Genomic DNA, 15,662 nt, shown 5'->3' with positions numbered 1-15,662 from the left:
GAACCTGTGGATGGAAGAGCTCTCTGTCTCTGCCTTTCAAATAAAATTAAGTAAATAAAAATTTTAAAAATTAATAGGGATTCATGGAATTATCAACAAAACCCCGTCTTCTCCTGTCACATGACTTGTGTATTCCTTAACCAGGATTTGAAGAGTAAAAATTCACACAGAATGAGTCTGGTCATTGTGTGATGGTGTGATAGTCACAATGCAGCCAGCCTGTAATCTAGGCGAGTTTCTACTAAAATCTCTGACAAATATACTGACTAGACATCTGGAAGCAGGTTCGGGTAAATAACTTACTAGCACCCATTCCAAGGGGAATGATATTAGCGGCAGGAAATACTTCAGTATTTTAGTTCTTCAGTATTTATGCCTAGGGTAAATGAGCCAACTTTGTTTATTTGCAATGTACACTTAAAAAGATGTTTATTTTCAAAGTCAGAATTACAGAGATGGAGAGACAGAGAGAGAGAGAGATCTTCAATCTGCTGGTTCACTCTCCCAGATGGCTGCAATGGACCAGCACTGGGCCAGGCCAAAGCCAGGAGCCAGGAGCTTCATCCTGGTCTTCCACTGGTTTTCCTAGGCCATTAGCAGGGAGCTGGATTGGAAGTGGAGCAGCCAGTACTTGAGGTACTTGAATCAGAGCCCATATGGGATGCTGTTGTTGCATGTGGTGGTTTTACCCGCTATGCCACGAGGGCCCTAATGTGTACTTTAAAAAATTAGCCCATTTGTATCTGTGGCCCATTTCTTTAGTTTTATATGACTTGCAAACAAATGAGGTGGACATTTGCTGTAGTGGTAAGATGGTACTTAGGATGCTCACAACCCATATCAGAGTGCTTAGATTCAAGTTCTGGCACCACTCCCAATTTCAGCTTCCTGCTAATGCACACTCTGGGGGGCAACAGGTGAAGGTTTAAGTAATTGAGTTCCTGCTATCCACATAGGGAGACACGGATTGAGTTCCAGCCATCTTCTGCTGCTTTGCCAGACACGTTAGCAGAGAGCTGGAGGGGAAGCAGAACAGCTAGGACTCGAACCAGCACCCATATGGGATGCCAGCACTATAGATGGAGGCTTAACCTGTTGCGCCACGGTGCCAGCCCCATGGGTATTATTATTTGTTGACAGGCAGAGTTAGACAGTGAGAGACAGAGAGAAAGGTCTTCCCTCCATTGGTTCACCCCCGAAATGGGCGCTACGGCCGGTGCACTGTGCCGATCCGAAGCCAGGAGCCAGGTGCTTCCTCCTGCAGGGCCCAAGCACTTGGGCCATCCTCCACTGCGCTCCCGGGCCATAGCAGAGAGCTGGCCTGGAAGAGGGGCAACCGGGACTGGAACCCAGGATACTGGCGCTGCAGGCAGAGGATTAGCCTAGTGAGCTGCGGCACCAGCCAAGAGTATTATTTTTTAAGATTTATTGTTTATTTGAAAGGCAGAGTGACACAGAGAGGGAAAGAGATCTTTTTCATTTGCTGGTTCACTCCTCAAATGCCAACAAGAGCCAGGGCTGGACCAGGGCAAAGCCAGGAGCCAGGAACTCCATCTGGGTCTCCCACATGGGCATCATCCACTGCCTACCCAGATGGACCAGAAAGAAGCTGGATTGGAAGCCGTGCAGCTGGGACTTGACTGGACTCTAGTATGGAATACCAGGGTTGTAAGTGGTAACTAACCTCACTGTGCCACAATGCTGGCCCTGAAAGGGTACCATCTAAATAACAAATTTTATTATGTGGCAACTCCTTAATTCTCTTTTTCAAAATTTTCCTATTGTCACTGAAATGTAAACTTGTTTTTATTTATTAGTTTTGAACTTCCTTTGACAGTCTGGAGAGAGAACTAGAGAACTGTATATGTAATCTGATCTCAATTTGTAAAAAATAAAGTGTGATAGGGGCTGCCACTGTGGTGTAGCGGGTTAAAGCCCTGGCCTGAAGCGCCGGCATCCCATATGGGCACCTCCTCTTCCAGTCCAGCTCTCTGCTATGGCCTGGGAAAGCAGTAGAGGATGGCCCAAGTTGTTGGGCCCCTGCACTCACATGCGAGACCTGGAGGAAGCTCCTGGCTTTGGGATCGGGCCAGGTCCAGCCATTGTGGCCATCTGGGGAGTGAACCAGCGGATGGAAGACCTGTCTCTACCTCTCTCTTTCAAATAAATAAAATAAACTGTGATCTTCACTACAAATGTGTAAACATATACTTAACCCTAAAATACATGGCCAACTATTAACTGGTTATTTCACTTATGTGTATGCTAGATACCTCCCAGGCACTTTACTCCCTGCTCTGCCCCCCCCCCCCCATTTACCTGAATAGACTACCTTGAAGGTCTTCCTTGTTCTCTGCCTTCCAGTTTGGTCAAAGGGAAATGCCCAGCAGGAGATAGAAGACTCAGGTACTTCCTCCCCCTCATCCTGGCTTCTTTTTCAGGCCTTTGTGAGGCGACTCCATCTTGAAGATCACAGCTGCTGTGAAGTAACCCTTTCCACACAGCCATAGACCTTTGCAGGACAGCGCCTTTCCCCTCCCCTCCCCAGCTCTCCCCCTCCCCCACCCCTCCTCTTCCCCCACACCCCCCCTCTTCCACCCTTTTGCTTCCTCTGCCATGCCTAAGGGTAATGATACCGTTAAAGCCTGATTCTGTTCCTCTCACAAGGCCCTGAGTAGAATGCCTAACCCCCAGTACCTCAGAATGTGGCTGTATCTGGAAATAGGGTCTTTACAGAGATAACAGCTAAGTTAAAAACGAGCTCACTGGGGTGGGCCTGTACCTAATGATTTGTGTCCTTATATTGGTAATTTGGGGAAAAATCCTTTATTAATAAACTCTTCAAACCACCCATTCTGAGTCTTTTTTTTTTTTGGAGGGGGCTGGGACTTGAATTGATAGGATTTTATGTGATTCTTATTTCCATATTTGTTCTTAATGTATTTTCTAAAATTTTTACAATAGTTATGGTTACTTTTCTAGTTGATCTGAAAAAGTCATGAAAAATATGTGGTTTGACTAGGAAATTCTCATGTTTAGATGAACCTACAAGTACAGCTATCCAATACCATGGAACATCTCCATGGATTCCCTATGCTAGGATTAAAGAGAAGGAACTTGACATCTGTTGGGGAATCAGGGAAGTCTTGGTCAACGATCTAGGAGTCACAGATCTGTGATACCACCAAGATCTTTCCTGAGCAAGGTGAGTCTGTCAGCTTTGGTGACATTAAAGGCACAGCACATATTTCTTGCTTTGAAACTTAGAAACAATTTTTATTTGAGATCTGAAATACAATTCCTAAAATATCAACTTCTCCAGAAAACCGTGGCTACACAATAATGCATTGCCTCTATCATGTTAGAACGTGCATTAGACTCAAATACAAAAACCATGAAACAAATCACCATCCTTCAACAATTTGAGCAAAGATAGGATGCCTAAGGAACAACATAGATGGATTTGCAGAGGATGGGCGGTTTTTACTTCAAGCACCATAAAAAAAAAAAAAGAGCACAAATGCATGGGTTTTCGGGTATATACATTAAGTTGAACCTTTGGCACTAGGAATCAGGGCATTTTTTTTTTTATCACATAGCATTAACACAGATTAGAAAATTGTGTAGTGTCAAAGGGATGGAACCACCAGCGTTCAAGCAATGTTGTCAACTATGCAATAAAATGTTCTACTGAATTTTTCTTCTTTTTCTAATTACTGCATACACTGGTAGCAACTCTGAAATGAGAAAAGGAGTTTGCACTCCTTTTATTTTCTGTTTAATATAGAACAGAAAACAAATTGAAACATAAGCCCTGTTATACATTAACAATTTTAAAGAACATCAATTATACAAGAAAAAGACTAAGAACAAAAAAAAAGTGTTTTACAGATACCAGACATTAATGGTGAGTGGTCAGTAGACCCTCACAGGGCTTTGCGGTGGTACTCAGCAGAAGCCACTTTATAATCACTGGCAGTAAACAGAGAAGCAGAATTCTTTGCCAGATATTTTAGGAAATCATGCAAATAGCCCAACAATAGAGCAAGGCTCTTTTCATCAAGGGGCGTATAAGCCAACATTGCTCCAATTCTCACAAATAATCTCAGTAGGTGTGGTGCTCCATAAACCTGGGACATCGGCGCATCAGGGTGAGCCAACAGGATTTCAGCATACTGGGGCCTCTCAAACTTATAGAGCAGCTGAGTGCCCAACATCACATTGAAATACTCTTTTATACCTCCCACAACTTCATTGACGGCATATTCTTTGTTGTCGATGTTTCCCTGTGACTTCTTGCAATTGGCATACTCTTCCAGAATAGCATCTACATTCTTCTTGGCAGGGAGTTGAAAGAGCTGTTTCTGCCTGGTTACTAAGTCCCAGTCCTCAACAAGCCATGGTTTTAATTCTTCAGGGATCTTGACCTTCACTTCCATCCTATTCTTGAATGCATCCTCACTTTCGACAGTGGGATCGGCCCGGGCCCTCTTCTTCCGAGGGGGCTGGGGTGCTTCGCTGGTACTGCCGCCATCTCCATTCCCAGGAGTCTTCTGCTTGTTCTTCCTTGTCTTCCTCACAGATCCTGAAGGGGGGTTCTCAGCCGAGCGACCCCCCCATCTTCCTGGGAGAGCTTGTTCAACATTCTTCGGCTGTTGGCCAGCTGTCTTCTTTCCTGAGGAGGCGCCTCTCATCTTACTTCTCTGCATGTTGCCTCTAGTTGGCTTTTTGAAGTTGTCTTCTTCCGCAGATTGTTGTCCACGAGTTTGAGAACCCTGCTTTCTGGAACTCATTCAACCCTGTTTTTATTCCAACCACTGTAATACATAAAGTATTTTACATGTTTGTTTTCTACAGTGATCTTTAACTATGGTTCATAAAGGCCCATTAGGCCACAACATATGCTAACTCCTACTACCCACTACTGTCATCCCACCCAGGCATTCCTCAGACTGCTCTAGTTTTTTTTTATGTCACTAAAAGTATAGGTGTGCAATTTTAAAGAAGGAACTAAAATGACAAAGAAATGATAAAAGGCAGTGGAGTTGAAATGCAAGACTTTGGAACAGAAGAACAGAAGGAATGACAATGTAAAAGAAATCAGGAACATCAATTTAGCCAAAGAGAGGCAAAATGAACAACAGTAAAACAAGCAACTGGAAAGGTTCTTGTCTTGGTCCAGGTAGGTCGGAAATAGGGCAATGACAGTAAAGAGAAACTGAGCAACACGCTGAAGGAGACCAGGAGTCAAAGGGGCTCTGAAATGTCAAATGTGGGGAGCTAATGAGTTAACAAAAGTAGACTTAAGTGTTACTTTGGAATCAGCAATAAAAATGAAAGAATGGAGGTAAACCATCCATCTATTTGGTTTGTCATCTTCTATTGCTGTATTTTTGCTTCCAAATAGGCACTATGGTAGGTGTTAGGGATTCAAACATCTAAAGTGACAATTATAAAACAAGGTTAGTACATGATGGTTTATAGGCACAGAATACTTTGGTAGCAGACAAGACATGGCATGTAACAAAATCTCCAGTTATCACTAGTTGGGAGGGGGAGCGTAGAAAGTTGGTGAGGGAGGAGTCAGTGAGGACTCCCAGGTTTTGAGAAGTGATTAGGTCATTAGTATTATCACAAAATAATACTGCATCTGCAGGAGAAGAAATTGTTGTTCAGTATCAGCCTTCTTGCATGTGCGGTGTGCATTTCAACATAGCATTTTAAAGCTTAGGTGAGAGAAGTCAGAACTAGAAGTGAAATCTGAGAGTAATCATCATATAGCTGGCAATGGACACTATGAGGGAGACCAGAATAAAATCTGGGAAACCTGAGGAAGCGATATATAAGGGGTGAGCAGAGAGAAAGGCCAAATGAAACAAATGGCCAGAGCAGTCATAGGAAAATTAGGAGACTTAATTTGGAAGCCCAAGTTGAGAATTTCAAGAAGTGACAGGAATAATCGACAGTAAGGGAGGGCTAGAAAGGATGCAAAAATAATCCTATGGTATGAGAGGTCAAACAATTCTTTTCACTTACACAATCTTCCTTCTTTCCTTTCCAAGAATGCCTAGTGAGTTCCCAGATTTTACAGATCTTCTGAGTTGGTCTGTAAGAATGGAGTAGGAGACACAGCCTAGAAAATAAAGCAGGTATCTACAATCAAAGCAAACTTCGGTAGTCATCTAGGAAAAAATAATTTATAAACATGTATTTCACAATTGCTGTGAGAAAATACTTGGGGTCTCACATTATAAAGATCTTTACTCTGAACAGGACCTAGCATTTATGAGCTGTGCGTCCCTGGGCCTCTCTTTTTCTTGTCTATATAATGTGGCAAGTTATTCCCAGCCTTCATAAGCTCCTTAAACAATTTCTGAAATGTGATGTGGCTCAGTACCTTGCAAACATCTGTACATGTGAATGCAGAGATGTTCACTGTAGTTTCTGTAGTGTTTGTAATACTGAGGAACTGGAAACTGCATATTCTTCACCAGGGAAATGTATACATCTCAAACATAAATTATAGAAGCACAGAATAGAAGAACATTCAAATGAACTAAACAGAATCCCAGGTACTGACACGGGAAGTTTTCAATATGGTTAGATAAATAAGCAGGTTGCAAAATACTAGGTACAACACAATCCCAAAGGAACAGACAGCCCAGGCAGAGAAATAAGCATCAATCTCAGTTCTCCTGAGTGTGATCTTGTTTCTGTGTATTTCGAACAGGTACCTATCAATGCATAGGGAAATACAAACACCAGCCTGGTGAAGTCAGTGTTAAGCTCTGAGAAAGGGGCAAGGGTGGATCAGTTTCACAGCAGGTTTCCATGATAACTATAACTTTCATATACAGCGATGTTCAACCAGTCAATTCCTAACCCTTAAGTATATGTGGACAGATGCCAAGGAAGCCCCAAGGCAGAATCCAGAGGTTACCAAGCAGACAATATCCTCTAACTTAAAGGTCCGAAGCTCTGAGCAAGAATTGAAGAGCAAAGCCAGTCTTTGGAACATCAAAAGCTATGACTAAGATGACTGATCCTAAGGGAACCAGAAGGCTTCTGGCTCAGAGGGTTACAGATACATCCTGTGAAAACAGTGGCTTACAAAATCTCTTTAAAAAAAAAAAAAAGGAATTCATTGTGTCTGGGACAGAAGGAATTAAGTAAAATCCAGAAAGCCTACCTTAAGGCTTCCTCATATAGTGCACAAATGCCAAAAAACAAGGCAATGCTAGTAAAAAAACCTAAAGAATGCAAGATGGCTTAGTGCCAACCAGACCACAAAACATATAGAGCCAGCCTGGGCAAGAGCTATTCTGAAAGACACATTTGGGGAAGCCAGTGCTGTGGTGTAGCGGGTAAAGCCGCCACCTGCAGTGCCAGCATCCCATATGGGCACTGGTTCCAGTCCTGGCTGCTCCACTTCCAATCCAGCTCTCTGCTATGGCCTGGGAAAACAGTGGAAGATGGCCCAAGTCCTTGGGCCCTTGCACCTGCGTGGGAGACCCAGAAGAAGCTCCTGGCTCCAGATCGTTGCAGCTCTGGCCATTGCAGCCATTTGTGGGAATGAACCAGCAGATGGAAGACCTCTCTGCCTCCCTGTAACTCTGCCTTACAATGGACTATCTGACATTGCTATAGAATACCTGCATCATTAGTCAAGGCTTATGTACCCAGTGTGGGTACAGCCAGGACGAAACCTTTTATTTTCATCTGGGTGCCCTACACAACAATCAAGTAACCACTACTTGGGAGTCAGGAACCAGACATCATCCACTCAACCTTGAGTTCCTCATTTATGGTATGGTCTCTACCACATAGCCCCTTTCCCAGCAGCTTAACAGCGCTGTAAGGATGTAGCGACTAATGTGCTTTGCACATTCTTTGCCAAAAACAAAGCTCTTACATATTGCTGAGCTGTTTTAATCTGCTACTTTCTACTAACATATACCCACTGCTTCAGATGGCCTTTCTCCAATCTCACAGTCAAAGGTCCCTAAACCCTCTTTGATCTTTAAGCCTTTCCTAACTATTCTAGGCCATGTTTCTGATACTAGTACCCCAGAGCTGCTTAACAAGTGGTGGTGGTGGGGAGGGGGTGTTTTCAGCACATGGGAAAAATGAAAGCACCATTAGGGACAGCAGCTTCTATTTTCCTACTGATTTTCTACAAGTCAGCTTTAAGGCAAGGCAGAAATTAAGGAAACACACTTATATGTCTTAGTTTTCTACCTTTAATGTTGCCAAGTTTATTTAAAATCTCTAAATATACATTTAAACAGAGAGAAGCTCACACTGGCTATCAAATCTTGAAAACTACAACTTATGACTATGTTATTTGAGAGCTCTAAGTATGTTCCATCAAGTGGCCTACCTTGGACTTAACCACTCCCTCTAGAAATATCTGGTACATTCCCTCACTGCGTGTCTTCTCTAATAACCAATTATTAAACATTCTGTCTAAATTTTTTTTGCCCTCATTTCCTCCTACTTTGGTAACTCCAAGAAGTAGATTTAGTGGCAAAGAGGCTTTTAACACTTCTATAGCCAAGTTACCCCCACTCCCCAAGTTTTACCAATCCCAGAAGTAGTGTGGAAAAATGCTGATCACTCATACTCTGGTCAGCACTGGGAATCTTTATTTAAAAATATTTGTGAATTTGTTAAGGAGATAGGTTGTTTTAGTTTCCAGTTTGTATTTGTTAGTGGCGGTTTAACACTGAAAAAATGTGCCCACTGCCCACTCATTTTGAATTGGTCTTTAGTGCTTTTAATATCCAATGAGCTCTTTATACTGTCATTTCCCACAAATATTTCTCCTATATTTTTCAAGTATTGTGATCAAATGTATAATTTTCCCTTCCATTTTTAAGTTTAAAAACTAAGAACAAACGATGACATCTTTCTATACATTTAATGCCTTAACCCACCTAGAATTTACTTGTAAATTATGAACTGAAAATCTATATATATATTTTCCAAGAAGCTAAATTTTTTAGTACCACTTACAGTTCCTCTGTAAACCTATATATACTATACTATATAAAAATGTGAAGGTGCCACCTTATCCCCCCACCCCCAAGAATAACCGCTGAAGCACTATGTATGCCTTCGAATATTTTTATGTATACATTCAAATAAAGCATAATTTAAAAACTCAATGTGTACACTATACATAGCATGCATTTACTCAGTTCTGAAAAAGCTGAGCTGCATACTGCTCTGCCCCTTGCTCCCCCCACCCCCCTTATCATGGGTATCCTTCCATGTCAGTACATACCTACCTCTTTAATATCCACACCACATTCTGTAATCTGTTATGTACCAGAATTTACCCAGCTTCATATTAATGAATATTTAGGTTTGTTCTAGTATTTTATCATCACAAAAACACGGTTATATAGACATTGATTCACAGATATATTAGAACATAAGAATTTCTGAAGGGCACATTCCAAGGGAAACTACTCAGTGGAAGGATCTGTCTATTTACAACCCTGCTAAGAGCCAAATTAACCTCATCAAGAACCGGTTTTAATTTGTACTCAGCAAAAATGCCCAAGTTCATTCTTCTATACCTTCAGCAACACTAGATAAACACTTTTTTGAAAAAGTAGATTTTTTGTGCCAATTTAACATGTAGTTCCATTTGAATTTGTGTGATATCAAGCATATTTTTGTACATTCATTGGTCAGGTATCTGTTTCTTACAAGGATATTTTCGTTTGCTTTTCTACTAGGTTTGCTGCTTTTTATCGATTTCTAGTGAAATTTTTTCCAAAATGTCACCTTTACTAAAGTGTATCTAATGGTACGTCACTATAAGATAACATGTATTTGTGTAGATCTCAGTATCACAAATATGTCCATCTTCACCTTTGTGACTTTTGGTCTTTATGTCATGCCCCCAGACCATTATGATAAAAATGATTTAATGCATCATTTCTTGGTGTTTTTAATTTTTCCACCATAACTAACTTTTCCAAATAGTCATTGATGAATATTTATTAATAATAATGAAGGATATACCCTTTCCCCACTGATTTGAAATGCTACTTTATAACATTCTAAATTCCCAGGTATATGGGTCCCTTAAGGTACTGTACCCTCAATTATTTAGGATTATTTCATTTTTACAGTTATCACTGTCCCTAGGCCATCTGTTTTGTCAGAGTGGTATGTCTGTCCTACCACCTCCACACTGGTCTAATTATTAGTTTAACAGCTTAAAAAACGCCCTTGACTAACATTTGTAAGCAGGCATTAAGGATGTTTGATGCAGTACTATCTGAAACAGCACAACACTGGAGTCAACCTAAAAGTCTGTCAATGGCGATTTGGCAAAATAAACTGTGGTGCATAACCTAACAAGGAGTACGTTGCTAATTAAAGGACTGCAACTTTGCAAAGGCTAAGATAGAACTTTTAGACATTAAGGAAGCCAAGACAATTTGTTGAATAAAATTAAAAATAGTCAGTTGCAAAACAATATCAACAGTATAACACCATATTTGCATAAAGAAAAACACAAAACTATTATATATATATATCCATATACATTTTAGGCAGGTTCATAACTTAGTGATCTAGAAGGAAATAGGGCAAACTGGTAAAAGTGATTAACTCCAGGGAGGGAAAGAGAATTGGGAGTGGTGAGAAAAGGGAACCAGAACCTATTCTAATGTTTAAAAATTTTACAAGGACATTATTCTTATTTCAATTATGTGATTAAAAATTTATTTAAAAAACACATGTATTTAAAAATACACACTGACTTTCTGATCCATTCTTGTCCATGGAAATCTTATATAACCTGATTTTTAAGTTCACCTCACCACATATTTTATACTTTGCAGCCATACCATTCAGACTAGATCCCCTCCCTCCTAGGGTCTACCCATCCTTGAAAGGAGAGGTCAAGGTCCTTTCCCTTTTCCAGGTCACCCTGACCCTTGCTTTCTCTGAACATGTACGGGCCCGATACTCTACCTCCCTACTTTTGTTCTTAATTATTTTCTAAATGGTCTCATGTAACGGTGTTTTGTGCCTATCCATCTAACGTATCTCTTTCATCATACCAGTGCCCTCTTCTGAAGTCTGGATTTCAGCAGGGAGAAGATTAGGACTCCATGAGAAATACAGTTTTCAAGAGACTGAAAAACCTTCTTTCATCTCTTTATGCAAGCAATAGGCCATCTGGGAAGCAAGACTCCAAATGCTAACATTTTTTGTGTATGTATGTGTCACAAACAAGGGTGAAAACATCTCCTCCAGTTTGTTTAGAATAAATCTTAAAGTGCACATATATCATGTCAGTTACATTTATATCAATTTCCTCTTTGGATCTTGGAATATTTCCTTTATGCTTAACAGGGTTTTTTTGTGTGTGTGTTAGTCTGAACAAAGGAGGAATGATATAAAATTTGTTAGCAGACTGAATGTGGTAAGATGTTAAAATTACAGAACCCGGAAATTTCCCCATAGAAAATATGATCAATGTACTTAAAACCTTTTGAGATGGTTAGAATTAGCCAGAAATCCTAATTTCAGTCCTAGTGGTAACTGCTGCTTCTGGAAAATGAGGAGAGAAATCAATACCATTAATTTTTTCCCCTTATAACTGCAAAAATGGGATCCACTGCTTTCAGACGTGTGTGCTAGATGTACATGTGTAAAACAAGTTGTATCAAGACTAGCAGAGCAACAATTATTATTTAAGCAAACACTTATTTGTGCTAGGCATTGTCCTGAAGCAAGAACTGCTATATGCTATATTAGAATCTCCATTTTTACAGATAAGGACACTTGGGCACAAAGTGAATTAAGTATCTTATCCAAGATCACACAGTGGCAGAGTTAGGATTTAAATTCAGAAAGTTGCTATTTGCTCCTCAACATTGAATTATACTGCATGTGGGATGCCATCCCCCCCCCAATAAAATCTGGATTTGTGGATCTAACATAGAGAATCAATCTTAGCAGTATACTTTACTAACGCACAGAAGATTGTAAAACCCTCTGTCGTCTATCCTTTTTCTATACTGGAAGCATGAATGGACTCAGCATTGAAGAGTACTTTCTCAGATAGGAGCTTAGTAATTCTGCAAACATTCCTGTAAGGTTAGGTAGTAGTATGTTGTGTGAGAACTAAGGTCAGGAGAAGGGAGGCACTTACCCAAGATTCTGTAAACAGGGATGGTTCTGCTATCAGGATCAGACCTCCTGACCCTTTTACTGTACAGTAAACTTAAGCTTTTCAGACGGTGACCTAGAAGGTCAAACAAAGGGACAAGAAAGGACATTAAAAAAAAAGCATGAGAGGATGATTTTCTTCTCCACCAGAATAAGCAATTTTACTACACACAAAGGACACCAAAGCTGATAAATAATGTACAAGTGCTTCATTTTCCTTTCTTGTGGTTATATTTTCAAATTTACTTTATTGTATGTTTATCCAACCTTTGACAAATTAATTTGTCCCCCCCCCCACTTTTTATTAAGGATAGTAGCAAATAGATAAAAATGTAGAAGGAATCCATCATGCAGCTTCAACAATTACTAACTGAAGGCCATCTTGTTTCATCTATAACCCCACCCACTGCTCCCTCCCCCCTCCCCCGACTTTTTAAAGCTCACCGAATAGCTGACTTGTGTATTTTATTATGGAAAATTTCAAGTATATATCAAGAGAATGAGATTAATAGAAGAAACCCACATGCCTATAATTCAGCTTAAACAATTAATAATTTACGGTTAATTTTCTCCCCTCTGTTCCCCTCCCCCTCTCCCCTACCGCTGAGATTATTCTGAAGGAAATGCTAGTCATCAACGTGTTTTGAAGACAATCCCGAACATTAAATTATTTAACCCACAAATATTTTTGTAAAAATCGTATCAAATAAAGACAATCTGAGAACATAACCACAATAGGACTACAACGGCTAAAAAATCGCTATCAATTCCTTGAAAACCTTCAAATATCGAAATCTGTGACCAAATTTTTCTGACGCATCTTAAATAGATTTTTACAGTTGGCGTGCTTTTGAATCAGGATCCAAACAAGGCCTACGCATCGCATGTGGCTCATCGTTCTCCATCCCCCTCCTCTTTAACTTTTTAATATGGGAAAATTCCAATCCCCGCTATTTTGAGGCAATTCCCAGAAAGTAAAATTATTTAATCGGTAAAAATTCAAGTTATCTGGTTTTATCCTTAATTTCTCCCAGGGAGGAGGCTGGGGCGCAGAAAAGCCACTGTGACGAGCGAATTTACGTAATTTGTATTTTTCTCTCATTCTGCTACGTGGATATTTATCTCCGTAACAATAGTGAGCCTCTCGAGAAAGCGGGTTTCATCTTCAGTGCCTTCTACGCATTATTAGAGCACACACCTCTGAGCACACGTCTCTGAGGTAGATACTATTATTATCACCATTTTACAAACATGGAAACCGAGACACAGAAAGAACAGGAGCCTTGCCCAAGCGGGGCGTTGGCGAGCAGGAATCAGAATCCGGCTCTGCCCGACTGTGAAGCAATTAGCTAATCCTATCTATAAAAACGCCGAAAAGGGGAAATCATCGACCCTTTTTCCCCACCCCCCACCCCGAAACCTGAAACGAGAATCCAGTTCTTCCCAGCAGCCGACGTGTGATCACTGCCGTTCCTCCAACCGCCATAGTAAAGCCAGGTTTCTCTGGCAACTGATATCCATACGCAGACACGTCACCCGGGAGGCGGGCTTAAGCCGTTCAACCAATCACGATCGTCTTGTCTAAGTTTTAGAATGTTCCATAACCAAATGATTGGACAACGACTCCGACGTCAGTAATGACACTCCGCCGCAGTAAAGGCGGGCGTAGCAACCTGCTTCTTCATGGTTAGAGCCTAAAAGGAACCAATCGGCTTCCTCCTTTCGCGCGGGTTCTGGCCAATGACGCTCGCGCTCTTAGATTCTGAACCCGCCCTCCAAAAGCGCGACAGCCGTTGGGTCATAAGTCTATAGGGCAGAGTGCTCACGTGGCCTATTTTCACGACCCAGAGTTCCTCTGACCAGAGAATTTTTTTCCTTTCTGCAGGGAGGCATTATGGGTTTGTGGTTTTTTTTTTCCACTGGGAAAGGAAGTGTCTACGTGGCCTGCGGAAATAGGATAGGCGGAAATGAGCTAAGGTTCCCGCGAGTGGGGAAGCGCGAGGTCAAATCCAGGGCCACGCCCCCGAGCCTGTTGCGCAACTCTCGGAGCAGGGGAAAAAAAAGGCGCAGTGAGAGGGTTTGGATGTGCGCGCAAGTTGGCGTGGTGAGTGGCGCCAGCGCAGGGCGTTAAGGGTAGCGTGTGAGAGTGTGAGTGTGTGAGTGTGTGTGTGTGTGTGTGTGTGTGTGCGCTTGCGCGCGCGCGCGCTTGCGCGTGCTAGCTAGTTGGCCTTGGGGCGTGAGCGCGCGCAAGCCCTCGTGGCGCCGGCAGTGGTGGGTGTGCGCAGGCGCGCACCCTTGGCCTGGAGGGGAGGGGGCAGAGGGTGTGGAGCTGAGGCGCTCTATACAGGTTCTTCTGTGTATGGCTTGAAGAGCCGTTTTACTGAAAAAGAAAATAATAACCAAGAATACACGCTGCAACCAAAGGTGTCCGTTAAGAAATATTTGTTTTCCTTACCGATTTCATTTTAGACCCCCCCAAACACTTTCTTCCCACATTTACTTCCGTTCTTCTAATCCATGAACGGTCCTTTAGTGGTTAAGAGCCAAATCCTCCCACTCCCGTATTAGCAACTCCAAGGGGCAGCTTCTGTTAACTTCCCTAATTATCCTCCTCCCTTCTTCCCCCTCCCCTGCCCCGCGCCCCTTTTCGCAGTTCTGGCACAAATTAAATTTTCTCATAAAAATATCTGCATAGGACAGCCTTCCCTTCCGCTAGCGACTCTGAATTTCTGTGAAGGATGAAGCCCTCTTACCTGTTTGTCACGATCTCCAAGTACAGTGCCCTTCTTAAGGCAAATGCGCATTCAATTAATTTTCCAGAAAGTTCTCTGGCTGAGGTTGCTACCTCTGGAGCCTGCCGCTAGATGCCGCCAAATCCCAGTAAAGGATCGGTCCCTGGGATTATGGGGTATTATTCCCCCTTTTCTTGTTTGCTGAACTCTCCAAACAAGCTATAGGGATCATATAGGCAGTATATCTTTAATCTTTAGGGAGAAATAAAATCAACTTTAATAAATAGCCCTGTTATGACACTATGACCCATGAGCCAGATGTTTTTTGCTGATTTTGTATTTTCTCCATGGGAAAAAAGTCACCTTCTCCACTCTTGTAACCCTAGGTGCTGAAGCTGATGCAAACCCTTACCCCTCTTACCAATGCTCCCTATTCCCCTAAATGGATAATGCAGTTGACTACTTAGTCAGTGAAGAAAGATAAGAACTCAGAGATAAAACTTGGACATTGGTATTGAAAACCAATCTTTCCCCTTTGAATTTTTTAATGTTATGTATATTCCTCCCCACCCCCTTCTGCACTGATTCCGCTTAACTTTGTTGTGCCTTTGACGTCAGAGACCCTATTTTAAACCCTGTTTCACCACTCAGTAGCCCTGTGACCCTGGACAAATGATTTCTGTCCTGTGATCCTCAGTTTGTTGCATGCTTTCTTATGTTTTAGATGCTGTG

The 15,662-nt window shown here is 41.7% G+C and overlaps 1 protein-coding gene and 1 long non-coding RNA gene across 3 annotated transcripts in view; one reads left to right on the top strand and one right to left on the bottom strand.

The window, feature by feature from the left end:
* Positions 1-3,247: 3,247 nt before the first annotated feature.
* Positions 3,248-15,662, bottom strand: part of MORF4L2 (mortality factor 4 like 2) — a 19,838-nt gene continuing 7,423 nt past the window's right edge. Inside the window, exons 1-4 of one of the 2 annotated variants that reach the window (XM_002720373.5) lie at positions 13,619-13,920; positions 12,182-12,274; positions 6,037-6,133; positions 3,248-4,817 (exon numbers count right to left, since the gene is read on the bottom strand). In XM_002720373.5, coding sequence (XP_002720419.1) covers positions 3,927-4,793 — 867 coding nt within the window. In that variant the 5' untranslated portion in view covers positions 4,794-4,817; positions 6,037-6,133; positions 12,182-12,274; positions 13,619-13,920 and the 3' untranslated portion in view covers positions 3,248-3,926. Of the gene's footprint in view, positions 4,818-6,036; positions 6,134-12,181; positions 12,275-13,618; positions 13,921-15,662 lie in introns of those variants that run through there. The other variant, XM_051827421.2, reaches the window with a different exon arrangement.
* Positions 14,214-15,662, top strand: part of LOC138847691 (uncharacterized) — a 20,146-nt gene continuing 18,697 nt past the window's right edge. The window contains exon 1 of the long non-coding RNA XR_011385627.1: positions 14,214-14,302. This is a non-coding gene — a long non-coding RNA (uncharacterized lncRNA). The remainder of the gene's footprint in view (positions 14,303-15,662) is intronic.

The sequence above is a fragment of the Oryctolagus cuniculus genome, chromosome X (genome assembly GCF_964237555.1).
Source record: "Oryctolagus cuniculus chromosome X, mOryCun1.1, whole genome shotgun sequence".
NCBI classification, from domain to species: domain Eukaryota; kingdom Metazoa; phylum Chordata; class Mammalia; order Lagomorpha; family Leporidae; genus Oryctolagus; species Oryctolagus cuniculus.
Note: the sequence above shows the minus strand (reverse complement) of the source record. Positions and strands in the feature narration are given on the sequence as shown.